Here is a 13,336-nt window from a genome sequence, read left to right on the forward strand (position 1 = left end):
GGTGATTCATGATACTTTAGTCCTAATTCCAATGACTGTTGACTAATGAAGAGGTTAGGTCATGGCTTGTTGTATCGGTACCGGACCACGAACCAGTTATCCATCAACATAGGTCGGTACAGACCCGCATCATGCCGTGTCGGGTCTATACCGACACAGTAGAAGAGACGGAGGAGAGGGTGAACAGGAGAGAGAGGGAAAAAGAGAGAAGGGGGAGAAAAGAGGGAGAGAGAAGGAGGGTGGCGGAGACCGGCGATCCGAGCAAGATGCGGAGGAATACTCCGCGGTTGAGTCCCCTGTTTCGTTCATGTTTCAAACAATAGGGAACCCGGCCGCGGAGCCCAAAGGAGCATCCTCCGCTGGCCCTCCGCCGGCTGACCTCTACGTCCCTCTCTCTTCCTTCCTCTCCTTCTCCCTCCCTCCTCCGCTCGCTCTCTGTTTTTCTCTTTTTTCTTTTTCTTCTTCCTTTCTGGCAATGGATTTCATTTTCATTACTGGAACCGTCCCGATCCGCCGCCAGGATGGCTCGGTACAACTAGAACCACTCGGTTCGAGATGGTTCCGCCGACCCTGGGTAGGTTGTAGGCTTATTTGGGAAAACTCTATGAAAATGCTAAACACAAAGCTTCAAATTTTATCTGCTTATCATCCACAGAATGTTGGTGATACCCTACCAAAACCCAACCACAAACTTGTGTCCAGGAAAAAGTCCAAGTCAAAGCTATTATTACTCAATGACAGATCAGCCAGCCTTGCAAACCATCTTGAACCTGCCTTCCTTAGATCTGAAACCTCTCCTGTCACCCCTGAACAGATTGCTGTCTTTATAACTGGAGTGATCCCTGTGTTTCTATATATTTGATCCCTAATAAATCCTCCAACTCTCGCTGTACCGCAGCTTTAGTTACAGCAAACAAGCCTGCCGATTATGTAGCCTTAATCTCGACCCTTTGAACTCTAAAACAGAGATCCTCCTTTCTTCAATTTACAATAACTCAAGTTATTGAACCCTTCTAAAAATTTATTCACCTCAATATCTGATATCATAATTCATATGTTTCCAAACTTTAACTCATAACCTGCAGCCTTCAAGTAAAACCGCTGCCTATCGATAACTCACATTCTCAGTACAGTCCCTAGATCCTCTAAACCCATTGGGAGGATTTTGGATCACTTAGAAGATCCTACCCATAGGATCATAGCAGCTTGTTCCTTGGCAGCAGAGAGGTTACCATCACATTTGAAAGAGAATCTTGAAGTATCTGTTTGCATCTAGATATGGTAACTCCTAAACTGTCATAAACACAAACAGGGTGCCTTCCAATTTTAGGCTTCTCTTGACACCTTTCTAATGCAGGATGTTTAGGTCTTGAAGCAAAGGTGCAGAGCCCAACTCTCATATCGAAATATTTTCTTTTCTACTTGCATGCCACCCTGCGAGAGAGGATTATTGGAGTCCCCTAGCGTTTTCCTTTGGTTGCTTTTTGATGTCATTTTTTTTTTGTCAGTAAACTAGTTTTTGAGGGCAGTTGAGAGGTAGAAAGCTGATACATGACTTGATGGACCTTATTCGGTTATTCCCTTCTTGCACCACTGGACATTATTTTTCAGTCGAGTCGAGATTTCAGGTTTTTTTTTGCACCTGCATCGTATGACTATAAAACACTTGCTTTCACTCCAATAGATCTTATAAACTTCAAACTTCCCCGTTTTGCATCCAGCTCCCCCCAAAGTTTCCGGTATCTCCCCCTCCAGAGGAAACCATGGGTCAGAATCTGTCCCCATGAGTACGTAATATCTTCTCCTCCAAAGGGAACAACCAAGGATCAGTATCTGGTGCCCAAGAATTTTGAGTTCTTTGCAAGTGACACGTAAAGGAGGGGGCAAAAACAGGCGGTGGTACTCCCAAATTTTTGAGTTATTTTGCAAGTGAGGTGCCGTCAGATTGTAATAACGATGCAGCGCGCATGAAACTTCATACGTGGAGACTCGTCTTATGGAGTTTTAAGGCCTTCTGAATTTCTATCCACATCTAATAGAATAATTACCATTTACAACAGCCGCAAATCATTTCATGGCTTTAGTTACTGCGCACCCAGAAAAATACAGACCTCCTCTAGAGTCCAAGAACTTTATCCATCATTTTTTTTAGTTCTCAAGAAGTTGTATTGATGGTGGATGTGGTCATGTTATTTAGCTGTAGGCAGAACCAATAATGCCATAATAATCCTGAATCTAGGAAGATTTTTGTTTTATCTCAACCCAAAATTTATAACAAGGTATGATCCCAAGCAAAATGCATATATCACAAGTTAAGAAAAATCCACCATCAAAAATGCCCAGGCATATCTCGGAGAAAAAAATTTGGTCACCTGTTTAGCCAACTACAACATTCGGATTATATAAGAACAATATTCCAGTGCTGTAGGGTGTGCTCATGCATTTGTTGGCAGAAGCTAAAGAGAAGACAAATTGAATTTTGAAATGATAAACTAAATTCATACCAAACCAAGAAACCATCAAAAAAATATTGGTTCGATATCTACCAACATCAAAAATTTATTCACTGCATGCTGGAAATATCTCATCAGCTAACAGCCACGCCAGATTACATATCTAAGCTTCATAAAAGTGCATAAAAAATCGAGACAGAGAGAGCTCCACCGTCAACACCAAGCCGTCAGAGCCCCAGTTGGTCAGCTCTCATTCTTCAGGTGAATCCGAACGGACAGCTATCATGCAGACAGACAAATTAGCAAAGAGAGAGAGATTGACCGAAAGAAAGAATTGAAAGCACGCATTACTTCAGTACAAGCTGTTGATGCCAATCCATATGGAACTTGTATACACAAAATCATGTGGTAGCAACCAAATAATTTCTTAGATAACTAAGAGAATACAGGCAAGTAATAATATGAATTGTATAATAACATTTAGACTGCAGTAATTGGAAACTGCATGCACACTATTTGACTTACATCAGTCTCTTGAACACCTAAATATCACATAAATAGTAGGTTTAGGAATTGTAATGTCCAAATTGTGAGATAAATCAACACTACCAGGCATATGCAGTCACTGTTTGAATTATCAAATACATTTTAGAATGTGTTGAGACTTCTGGAATGAGCTGCACGCACATATAAATTCTTGTTAAGCAAACTCCCTGGCAGATATGATAGTCCCATGAATTCCCCCCCCCCAACTATTATTCTTCTATCCATTCAACATTGTGATCATATCAACGACTTGACTATGCAGGATTTAGGCTGAAGCCACTTCCACCACTACACTGAGACCAAAAGTGAGATAGAACAAACTTCATGCCTTTCCATTAATATGCCTTTTGAGATGAGGTGGGCCTAAACTAGAGCGTTCATTAGAAGTAAACAGGATGAATCCATTGTGATATTAGTGCATAAGTAATGTCAGCTAGATTGTCGAAGAAATTATGAGAATAAGAAAGTACTTGTGTGAAGTGTTCATAGATATTTAAACAGGTCTATATTCATGTAAAGAAGTAAGATGGGCAAGAGGAGGTCAGTTAACAGGAAATGACAAATTAAACTGAAGGTTAGGAATTTCAGGTTTCAAGGCAAACTGCTCGGCTTTTCTAGCATATTCTATGTGAATCACACAAAAAGGCTGAAAAACAGAGATGATGCAGTTCAGCCAAAAAACATGTGCCATAAGCCTTGAGGCAGTTGGAAGCATAAGCCTAAAATTTAATTCAGACAACTTTAGCTAGTTTACTGAAGTTAGTTATACAACTCATAAGCTTCTCCACACCATTGATAGCCTCCATCTAGGATCGGTGAGCCAAATTGCCAAAGGTATTAAACATAGGGCTAGGGTGTTAAAACATGGTAAGTAACTAAGAGTGGACAGAGGAAATGCATTAAATGAGTTGACTTCTTTTATGAGAGAATAATCATTATTTTAACAATTGATGAAGTTAAAAGCCGATTTTTTTTTAAGGGATATGATAACAAAAAAAAGGCTGCTTATTTGTCTGGCAAATAAGGTGAAGAGGTTAGTTTTGCAGAAGTGAAAAAAGTGAACCTGAGTTGGAAGCTGGAGGCTTTCTTTACTGTCTCGCCTCAAGTGAAAGCTTTTTAAACCTTGAGAAAAGATTTTAAAACCATGGTGAAAAATGAGTATTGAAATACAACAATACAGAGGAATCAAAGATTTTATTTTGAGGTGGGTTTATCAAAGGCTAATAACAGCTGGAACAAAGAAAGTAAACTGTTTGTGATGGAGAAAATGAAATCTGGTGGTTGATGGATTCAGTGATAAAAAAGTACTAAGATATTCCAATTCACAATCCTATTGAATAAAATTGCTGAAGGCTTTCTATGTAGTAAGTAAGGGCCTTCAAAAGGGAAACTAAACTCACCTTTCCCCTAGATAATGAAGATGAAAGTTCACTGAAATTTAAAAAATCTGAGAGTTAGTTGGAGGTCTTCTTGTCTGAATGCCTTTTGACCTGAACCCATTCATAGTGCTGATAACAGAGTTATTGGATACTTTGAAAGGATAAGGAAAAAAAAGAAAAAAGAAAAAGAAAAAAGATAGCAAGTCTGTGTGCATTACAACAAAAGCTCTTTGATTACTAAAGGAGAACAGGCATGTGCCTGTAGGAAACATAGAAAACCTTATATTAGAGTCCACTGCCGTGTTTTTCTGCTTCCTTAAACCAGAATCAAAATTTGGGATCTCATGTTTCAAGACACCAATTGATGTTTTGCTAGTCAGAGAATTCTGTTATCTTGTTTGTTGGATCACACTCGTTAGTCATGATTTTTTTTTGTTTAACATTCTCACATTTACTCTGTCATTTTTTAGATGTGTGAATCATGTTTCTCTAGACTTACAAATCTCAACAATTTTATGCAAGGAAAGCAGTGGGCAATGATGCAAGATGGTTCATCTACATAATTCAACCAAACTAAGTAAAACCCTGCCTGCACATAGGTCAGATCAACCCATGACGTAGTGCAGGTCCTGACCTTACTAGGCTCAATGGAATATGATGTTCAAGAATCTTAGGCCAAAGTCCACGCATAAAAATTATCCAGTTAAAATTAATTGCATTATATTTAGTCATTTAATTTTCCACAAGACACAATCGACCCATCTTGGAACAGGTTTGCAGCCCAATCTGAGTTAACCTGAACAGATCAAAACCTAAAAAGTACCTCCTCTACTCTCCAATAGCCTCCTCCTCTTTTTCTCTCTTCCTCTTCGTCTCGCCTCCCTCAGCCACCAGAGCCTAGTCCATTGGTGGTCGACATCTGTTACCCTAAATCCATTTTCACCCAACCCCCTGAAGCTATTGAATTAAAATCAAGGTCAGAATCATGCCTGACCCTGCCCAAGCCAAACAACCAGTCATGTCCCTCATTTTTCATGGATCCAAGCAAAAGTCCAACTTAGTTATTAAATGAGCTAGATCTTGGTCTAAAATCATGAAACAAATCTAAGCATATATCAATAATCTAGAAACCATTATCAACCGAAAGCTTTTTGAGTTGAGATCGAGATTGAAAAGTTAGAGGCATTATAGTAGTAATATTCTGAAAAGATGTTTGGCTATGTTAGAATAGGTCGTAATATGTTTGCTGGTGTGACATTGTGTACAACCAGAATGCCAAAGTTAAAGACTGCTGAGCGTTTCCAGAGATCAAATGTCATGGGGCTCAATGTTTCAAATGAACAATATCAACGCGACATCTTTAAGCATGTAGAGATTTTTCCCTCTAGACAGTGAGGTAAAGGATAAAATGTCTTGGAGATCAGAGGAGGAGCTTTTTTGGCAATTCTACCAATTGATATAGACCACATGGACCACATGATCTTGTAGTTAAATTGTTGTCTGCCTATTGGATCAGCCATATACACTGTAAAGAGAAATAAACGGTGTTTGATTTGAACTATTTTAAGCAACAACACTTCTTAAACTGGTTTATGTCATTGTAACGGAGTAGTTTTTCGTTTAAAATGCATTTTCTTTTTAAGAATATTGGAATGATGATTTAAACCAACCTCAAGTTTCAAATTTGTGTGGAACCAAACATAGACATCCACAACTCAAACATGTTATAGCCGAGAATACAGCTAAATGTGGATTGCCAAGCATTCTGAAGCTAATAATGAGTCCATCTACTCATTTTCTCTATGTTTCCGATTGTGTAGATTCCACACGTGTAACTTGCTCTAGGTGGTCTACCAGAAATAGAACTTGTTGAAAGGCTCCCGGCGTTGGAATAAAGAACACCACCGATGTCTAAAATTCTTCTACGCTCTAAAAAACGTCAAATCCTCACCTTTCCCTGGATTTAACCTCGAGGTTCAAAACCCTAGAATTTATACAATCTGGCAACCTATTCAAGATAAAAGAAAGACAATCTCAAAATAACACGATATACATCAGCATAAATATCAATACAAAAAGACGCATCCGATCATTCCCACAAACTTTACTTGAACCAAAAAGAAAAAAGAAAATCATTCCCACGAATTTTGTTAGAAGTATACCGATAATTCAAGCAGATCCAATCACTAATTGGAATGGAAAAAGAAAGAGGAAGGAATCGAGGACTCACTAGGCTTCTCGGGCTTGCCGTCGGCCCACTTGGAGATGGCGAAGTGGACCTTCTCCCGGCTTGCGGCCTCCGACTTGTAGGGCTCCTTGAGGCAGCTCCGCACCAGGGACGCGCAGATGTTGGAGTAGGTTATGTACGTCATGCCCGCAGCCCTCCAGAATGGGACTGCCGCGCTCGATCCGGCCGCCGCTGATGCCATCGCTGTTATGGTCTCAAGCCTCCGCCGCCGACAAGAACCCTCCTCTCGTTCTTCCTCTCCCGAATGCTCTCGCTCTGTCGCTTAAATCGGATGAAGCTAAATTTGGTGCGAAGGCTCGACCGGGATCGACTGGACCGGGATGACCGGGATGACCGGGTTAGGGTAGGGATGCGAATTGGAGCCGAGTTACTTGACTTAATTGATAATTATTATTGATATATAAATTTAATAAAATAATAATGTGTTGGGGGTTATTATTAATATTTAGTTATTTTTAAAAATAATTTGAAATATTTTTAATAAATTTTTAGTATTTTTATAAAAAAATGATGAAGTTGAAGCACTACTCAAATCGTTTTAGACAAAGTCGGGCCAAAGTTTAGTCCAACCCATGAACAGCTTTTGCTCTCAAGAACGCTAAGAATTCAAATCTAATCACATACATCACGATCGGTTCGTATTGGCCGAGTTCGCTTTAATATCATTTGTAACAATTCAGGACCTCGCCCAAAATGACCAGTCGGAAGATGATTTATCCAGCAAATAACTGATATAAGACTAAACACATGTCCGCACAGGTTCTCACAGTTACTCTCACTATGATGGCTGGCTCTCGTTCCCATTGACGAGTCTCAAGAGGAAGGAAGCTTCGCCTTGCAGCACCTCCAAAGAGTCCAACCAAACCCATTGAGGGGTCCATGGATAGGCCATCGAGGAAAAAACAAGGTCCACATCTACGACGTTGGGAACCCAAAATTAGATATTGTCGTGGCTTCCGAGGACGGGCCGTTGAGGGGGAGAAGCAGAAAAGGCCCGAGCAGAGTTTCTCGGCATGGACCAGAGACCTTGGCATGACCTTGTGTGACCATGGCTAGGTTTGGATTCTCAAGAGTAACACAGAGATTCTCGGAGAGTCGTCTTCTTTGCCTTTTTTATTTAATATTTACTTTTTGTAGCACTTTATCTTGTTGTTAGATTTTGGGATGCATGATGCTATTTTTTTTATTTTGAAAAAAAAGGTAAAAATAACAATAAATTTTGTAGAACACATCCTTCTGTCATTTGTTTTTTTTTCTAGTTTCGCTGATTTTGTTCGGAAATAGGTATACATGTCTCAATATAATTAATAACTAAAGTAAATGCTTAATAAACTATTTTGATGTGTTCCTGTTTGTTTGGAGTTTGACATAGTTTTTATAAATGAAGTTTAAGGATTGTGTACACACTTCTCTTTGGAAAGTGTTTGCCAATAATTAATAAATATTATTAATTTGAGGAGAAAAATGAATGCAAGCACCTCTGAGTAATAATTAACAAATATTAATTTTGAATAATATATTATTTCTCAAATTTTGTGTAATTATGAGAAAATATGGAATTATCATAATACAATCTTATTAAAACAATTAAGTGTATGGTTGGTTGAAAGAATACCCAATAAGATACGATATATCAATCACGAGGGGAGATAAGTGATTCCATCTTCTACAATTATATCCAACCGATTATTCCTTTTAGACTTTCCAGCAGTCTTTCAAAAACATCTAATTTACATGTGTTGGAGATTTAATTTGAAAAAAAATTATTTAAAAAAAAATAAACCAAGCTTATCCCCTAAATTCTAGTTGGTTTAACTACTTTAAAACATTTTTTTATTGATGGCTTTTTCTAAAGAGCTGTATCCTCGGAACTGTAACGTCTCTTCGGTCACCCACCCAAATAGAGTCTATAAATAGACTCTAAGTCCAACGCTTTGTGATATATCTGAACACATTACATCTACTCCCTCTTCCTTTGATAATTTGTTTCTTTTTTTTTTGTACAACAATAGCAAAGGATGCCACCTAGTCCGTACATTGTTTGCCTCTCTGTAGGCATGAGTGGCTCTATGGGAGGCACACACACCCAAAAATCTACAGATGTCGTGAATCAGCTCCTGAATCTATTTGATCACCGTGGTTTAGTTCCTTTCATACTTTGTCTTTCATAGCACGCTGCTTTTCTAAAATTATTCTTTTTCTAAATTTTCACTTTTTTCTTCCATTTTTGGACAACTGAAAGAAGTCATTTGGATCAACCCTTCCGGAGATCGTACTCATTAGAGAAAGATCGAGTTGAACCAGATTGTTATACCTTGAGGATGAGATCGCAACAGACTCGCATGTATGGGATGAATTATGCTCTTAGGATAGTGTACATCACGTGCCTTGGTGTAGTCTAGACTTTTTCAATCTTATAAATTTATTTTAGTAAATTAATTTTTTTATAACACTATTCTAAAATAATAAAAATACTAACTTAGCAATTTCTAAGCATATTCCTCCAACAATATGCAATCATTTAAACAATAATGGCTACATTACAATTTACAAGTAAACATACCCGCATGTAACTGATTTACACGCACCTCCAATAACATGTTATTTGAGCTACAATACATCTCCAGTCATGGGGTTCCAAACAACCCTTAAAATTTTGATCATAAACTGCATTAGAATGTTTTTGAAGGATCTTTTTTAAGGATGATGAGAAGAGAAGTTAAAAATTCGAAATTTTAGTAGCAAAATCTTGTATTTCCTATATGGGTGCAAAGTAGACAACTCAAGCTGAGGAGCGAGATGATCAGTTCCTGGTCATCATCATATTGAAAATATTAATATGACTCTTTTGTCATACTAACCAAATCTGAACGAGTTTTTTATCCATTCGACTAGAGCTCCTGCTCGCTTTTGCAAGTCTAAATTGTCCAAGCTCAACCCATCCGTGAATCAAGCATCAATGTTCGAGCTCAAACTTGTTTCCTGACCTGTAAATAAGTCTTCCACAGTTTGTTCCATGCATCACAAGTTGAGCCAGTTTGTTGAGGTTCTTTAAACGAGTTTCATTAAAGAAATATATAATAACAGAAGCCCCTCGAGTAGCCGAATTAATCAAAGACATCCTAAATAGTCTTATGCTTATTCTAGATGAATAATACCTTTACAAATAAATCAATAATAATTTTGTATTGTCTGATAGATATTGGAATTTTTGGCTAAGAATGCGTTGATTGTTCCTTCGTATGGTTCTGCTTTCAAGTCAGCGTCTCAACTTGTTAATTCTCTTCCTAAAACTACTTGCTGTGTTGATATCAATAACAAGCGGATCTGTTCAACTAAACTTGCTCGGTAGTATGACATTCCTTATCCTCGAGGATCTCATTCTTCAACTAACAAACTTAACTTACTCAATAGGGTTGGAATTCTTTATCCTCCAAGAAATTAACCTTGATGCCAATCTTTGCTAATCCATTGTATTTCAATGGATACTTTAACTATACAAGGCTTCTACAGTTCTACATGTTGGTAATAGGTTAATTAGCATCTGCGCATTTATGCATGGCATTCTAACAAAGCTTGTACTACACATCTTTTTGATCATATTGCAATAATTTTTTTAAAAATAATTTAGTGTTACGAAACAACTACAGCAATGAAGTTAATAATTTTTAAGAATATTTAAACCAAAATTACATATACGATTGCTACTGCAAAACAATCCTTCCTCTATTAACTCGGTTTCAAGAAAACTCAATTGTAATACCATTGCCCGATTTCATCACACAGGTTGGACAGCTATTGTAAAGAAAAGAAAAGAAAAAAAAAAAGGTCATATTTTCCTTCCAACATCCCGTATATATCCTGAAAAAATTGTGAATTCTCATTAAATGATTTAAATAGAAAATAAAGAATACAAACACGATATTCACAAGAAGCATGATTTAACAAGAAAACCACACTAATATATTACAACTATTCATCAAAATTTTCTCATATAAGCATATTCATTGCACGGGTTGCTTAGAAATAAACACAAAATAGCTGCCAAATTATCTGAAAGGTATATAGTGGAAAGAATCTAAACCCCCCAATGATGGGTCTTATAAGATATTGACTATTTTCACAAAAGCAAAAACAACTCAACTGACCTAATTTAGCTGACCATATCTGTTTTTAAGGTTTATAATTTTGAATTACAATTTTTTTCGTTGCAACCCATTCTTATTCAAGCCCGAATAACTTGCCCTACTTAATGTGACCTAATCAAATGTCTTTAGATTTAAAAAATTAGACTAGGATTGGGTTCCAATTTGGTTATTTAAAATGATTAATCTGTTAGACCCAGCCAAGGTCAGGTATTTTTTAGTTGGGCTATCTTGGCTTGTCCTGAGCAAAACTAATCCAAACTAAACCCATGCAGGCTGAGTCGTCACATGCTCGAGGTGGTGGTTTATGTCTCCTACCCGTTCAATTTATATAAAAAATTAGAGACAAAGAGCTTCTCATGTGATGTGGCAAAGCATTTTATAACAGATACAAATAAAATTAGAAATTCATACCAAATATTTAATTTAAAACAAGGCTATGTGACAGAGATCGCTACCTGTACTTAGAATCCGGCATATGCTTTGCAGATGCGACATCGGGTCAACATACGCGTAGGACACGTGGCAGATAATTTAATTATTTCCCGCGTATCTGCCTGGCGTGACACGTGGGGCTCGACCAGGTACAAATTATTTACACCACGTAGCCGCGTATGCGGCCAATGATAACGGCTAATTTCTATAGATTTATTCATCAAGCAGCTGGGCCCGATCTCCGAGGTAGAGCCGTAGAGGGGCGAATACCGACAATACTCTTACCAATTTCTTGAAAGCGGCATCTTTAAAGTTTTTTTGATATAATCCAATATACAACGGATTCCGTATTAGGATTCGTACTTCCGCCGGCCAAAATTGCATGGAAAGGATCCCACCTGAGTGCTTCAAATGACTTTGATAGTTCTGGACCCACATCAGGTCCAACTCAATGCAAAAAGAAATTGAAGCCTGGTGTGCTGCCGTTTCTAGTCTTGGTAGTCTAAAAGTTAGGTATAAGAAGAGCCGAACATGCTAATTAAATAGATTATTATGCATATGATTCCTGGAGAACGTGACATGTTTTCATACTGATCATGCTCGGATTCAATTGACTTGTACTTAAGCTTCTTTTTAATTGGAGTGGTTGTGAACCCATTTACCAAATATAGGTTTAGACCTACATCAGAATTGCCGTATCATAGCCAAAACTGCACCTCATGAAGCCAACACTAAGATAGAGCTGTTGATGCTACCTCAAACTCCAACAAAAAATTGGGCATAGTTAGACCCACACCCGTCGACCAAACCAGACTAGAAAATAGACTCAAAACCATATAATGGGTCAGCCCGAGCCCTATGAGAGTAGATCCCGCTAGACTCATTAAGTCCTTTATATTCTATGAGACCATGTATCAAGCTCCGGAGTGGATGGATGTTGCATTTAACGTTTCATTGTCCATACTATGCACCTCATTCTTAATACTTCCATTTATTGGAAACTATTATAATGATTGTTGGAGTTGCTGGTTTGCCAGATTGATCGAGTTCTTCGGTAAAATTTTGCCAATCGGGAAACATGGTTTGATTTGCCTCAGTAAAACCGCTTAAAATTTCCAATATGAGAATATTACGAAGAGAAAAAATAGAAGCAAATTAGGGAGCAGGGGTGGAATGATCGTCACGCTATAGAGCTAGACATGCCGATAAAGGCTAAGGATGTAGGATACACTTGGTGCCCGGTTGATCTTTTCCAAGTTAGAATGAGACTTTGTGTTGGAAAATTTTGGACATGGGTTAGAGATGTTAAATCCTTTCAATGCTCATTATACTACATAGTAAGGGCGGCAATTTATGAGCCAACCTGTTAGCTGAACCCATAACGACCCGCTTTAAGAAGCTTTGGATTTGACATAAACGATTTTAACTCATTTAACTTGTTTAAAAATTAAATCGAGTTATGACTCGATCCATCTAATCTGTTTGAAACCTACTTACCTCTTTTTTACCTATTTAATCAAACTCGTTTAATCTGTTTAAATCTATTTAACCCGTTAAAAATCTGTTTAACCCATTTAACTGGTTTAACATGTTTAATAGACGAGTTATGTGGGTCGGGTCGGGTTACCTCTTTCATAAATAAATTGGATTCAGATTTGAAATTTTGATAAATTTAATAAATAGATCGAATTTGGGTTGATAAATTTTTGACTCGATCCGCGTCCAATCCAATCCGTATCTGACCCAATCCGATCTGACTCGATTGCCACCCCTATATAGGAGAGAGTAGCAATTTTGTTCGTGTAAGAGTAGTCAAAAATCTATATCTGTAGAGTGAAAGAGACCTCTAAAGAAAACTTCTTCATCATTTTATAACACAGATTGGTAGTTATCCGGTAATAACTGCTATCTTTTAGGTGGTCTTCTATCTTGATAACTTTATCCTTTCCAATCGACGGTTAGTTGTATAAAAAACTCTTCCTATATAGTTGATTGCAATAATCAACCATCCGGTCTTCTGTATAAGCGATGAGCGCCCAACCGTGATTTCTCCAACCATCAGCATATATATTAATCAAATCTTGATTGATATAACACCATCAACTATTTTATTAGAGTCGGTCAATGAGT

At 37.8% G+C, this 13,336-nt stretch overlaps 1 protein-coding gene across 1 annotated transcript; it reads right to left on the reverse strand.

Moving 5' to 3' along the window:
• Positions 1–2,457: 2,457 nt before the first annotated feature.
• On the reverse strand, positions 2,458–6,906 carry LOC103707111 (ATP synthase subunit epsilon, mitochondrial-like). Its single transcript, XM_008791479.3, has 2 exons — positions 6,609–6,906; positions 2,458–2,732 (listed from the first exon to the last, which is right to left on the reverse strand). The coding sequence occupies exons 1-2, from the start codon at positions 6,805–6,807 to the stop codon at positions 2,704–2,706; spliced, it is 228 nt and encodes a 75-aa protein (XP_008789701.1). The 5' UTR covers positions 6,808–6,906; the 3' UTR covers positions 2,458–2,703.
• Positions 6,907–13,336: the final 6,430 nt, after the last annotated feature.

Source organism: Phoenix dactylifera, chromosome 7 (genome assembly GCF_009389715.1).
Source record: "Phoenix dactylifera cultivar Barhee BC4 chromosome 7, palm_55x_up_171113_PBpolish2nd_filt_p, whole genome shotgun sequence".
Lineage (NCBI taxonomy): Eukaryota > Viridiplantae > Streptophyta > Magnoliopsida > Arecales > Arecaceae > Phoenix > Phoenix dactylifera.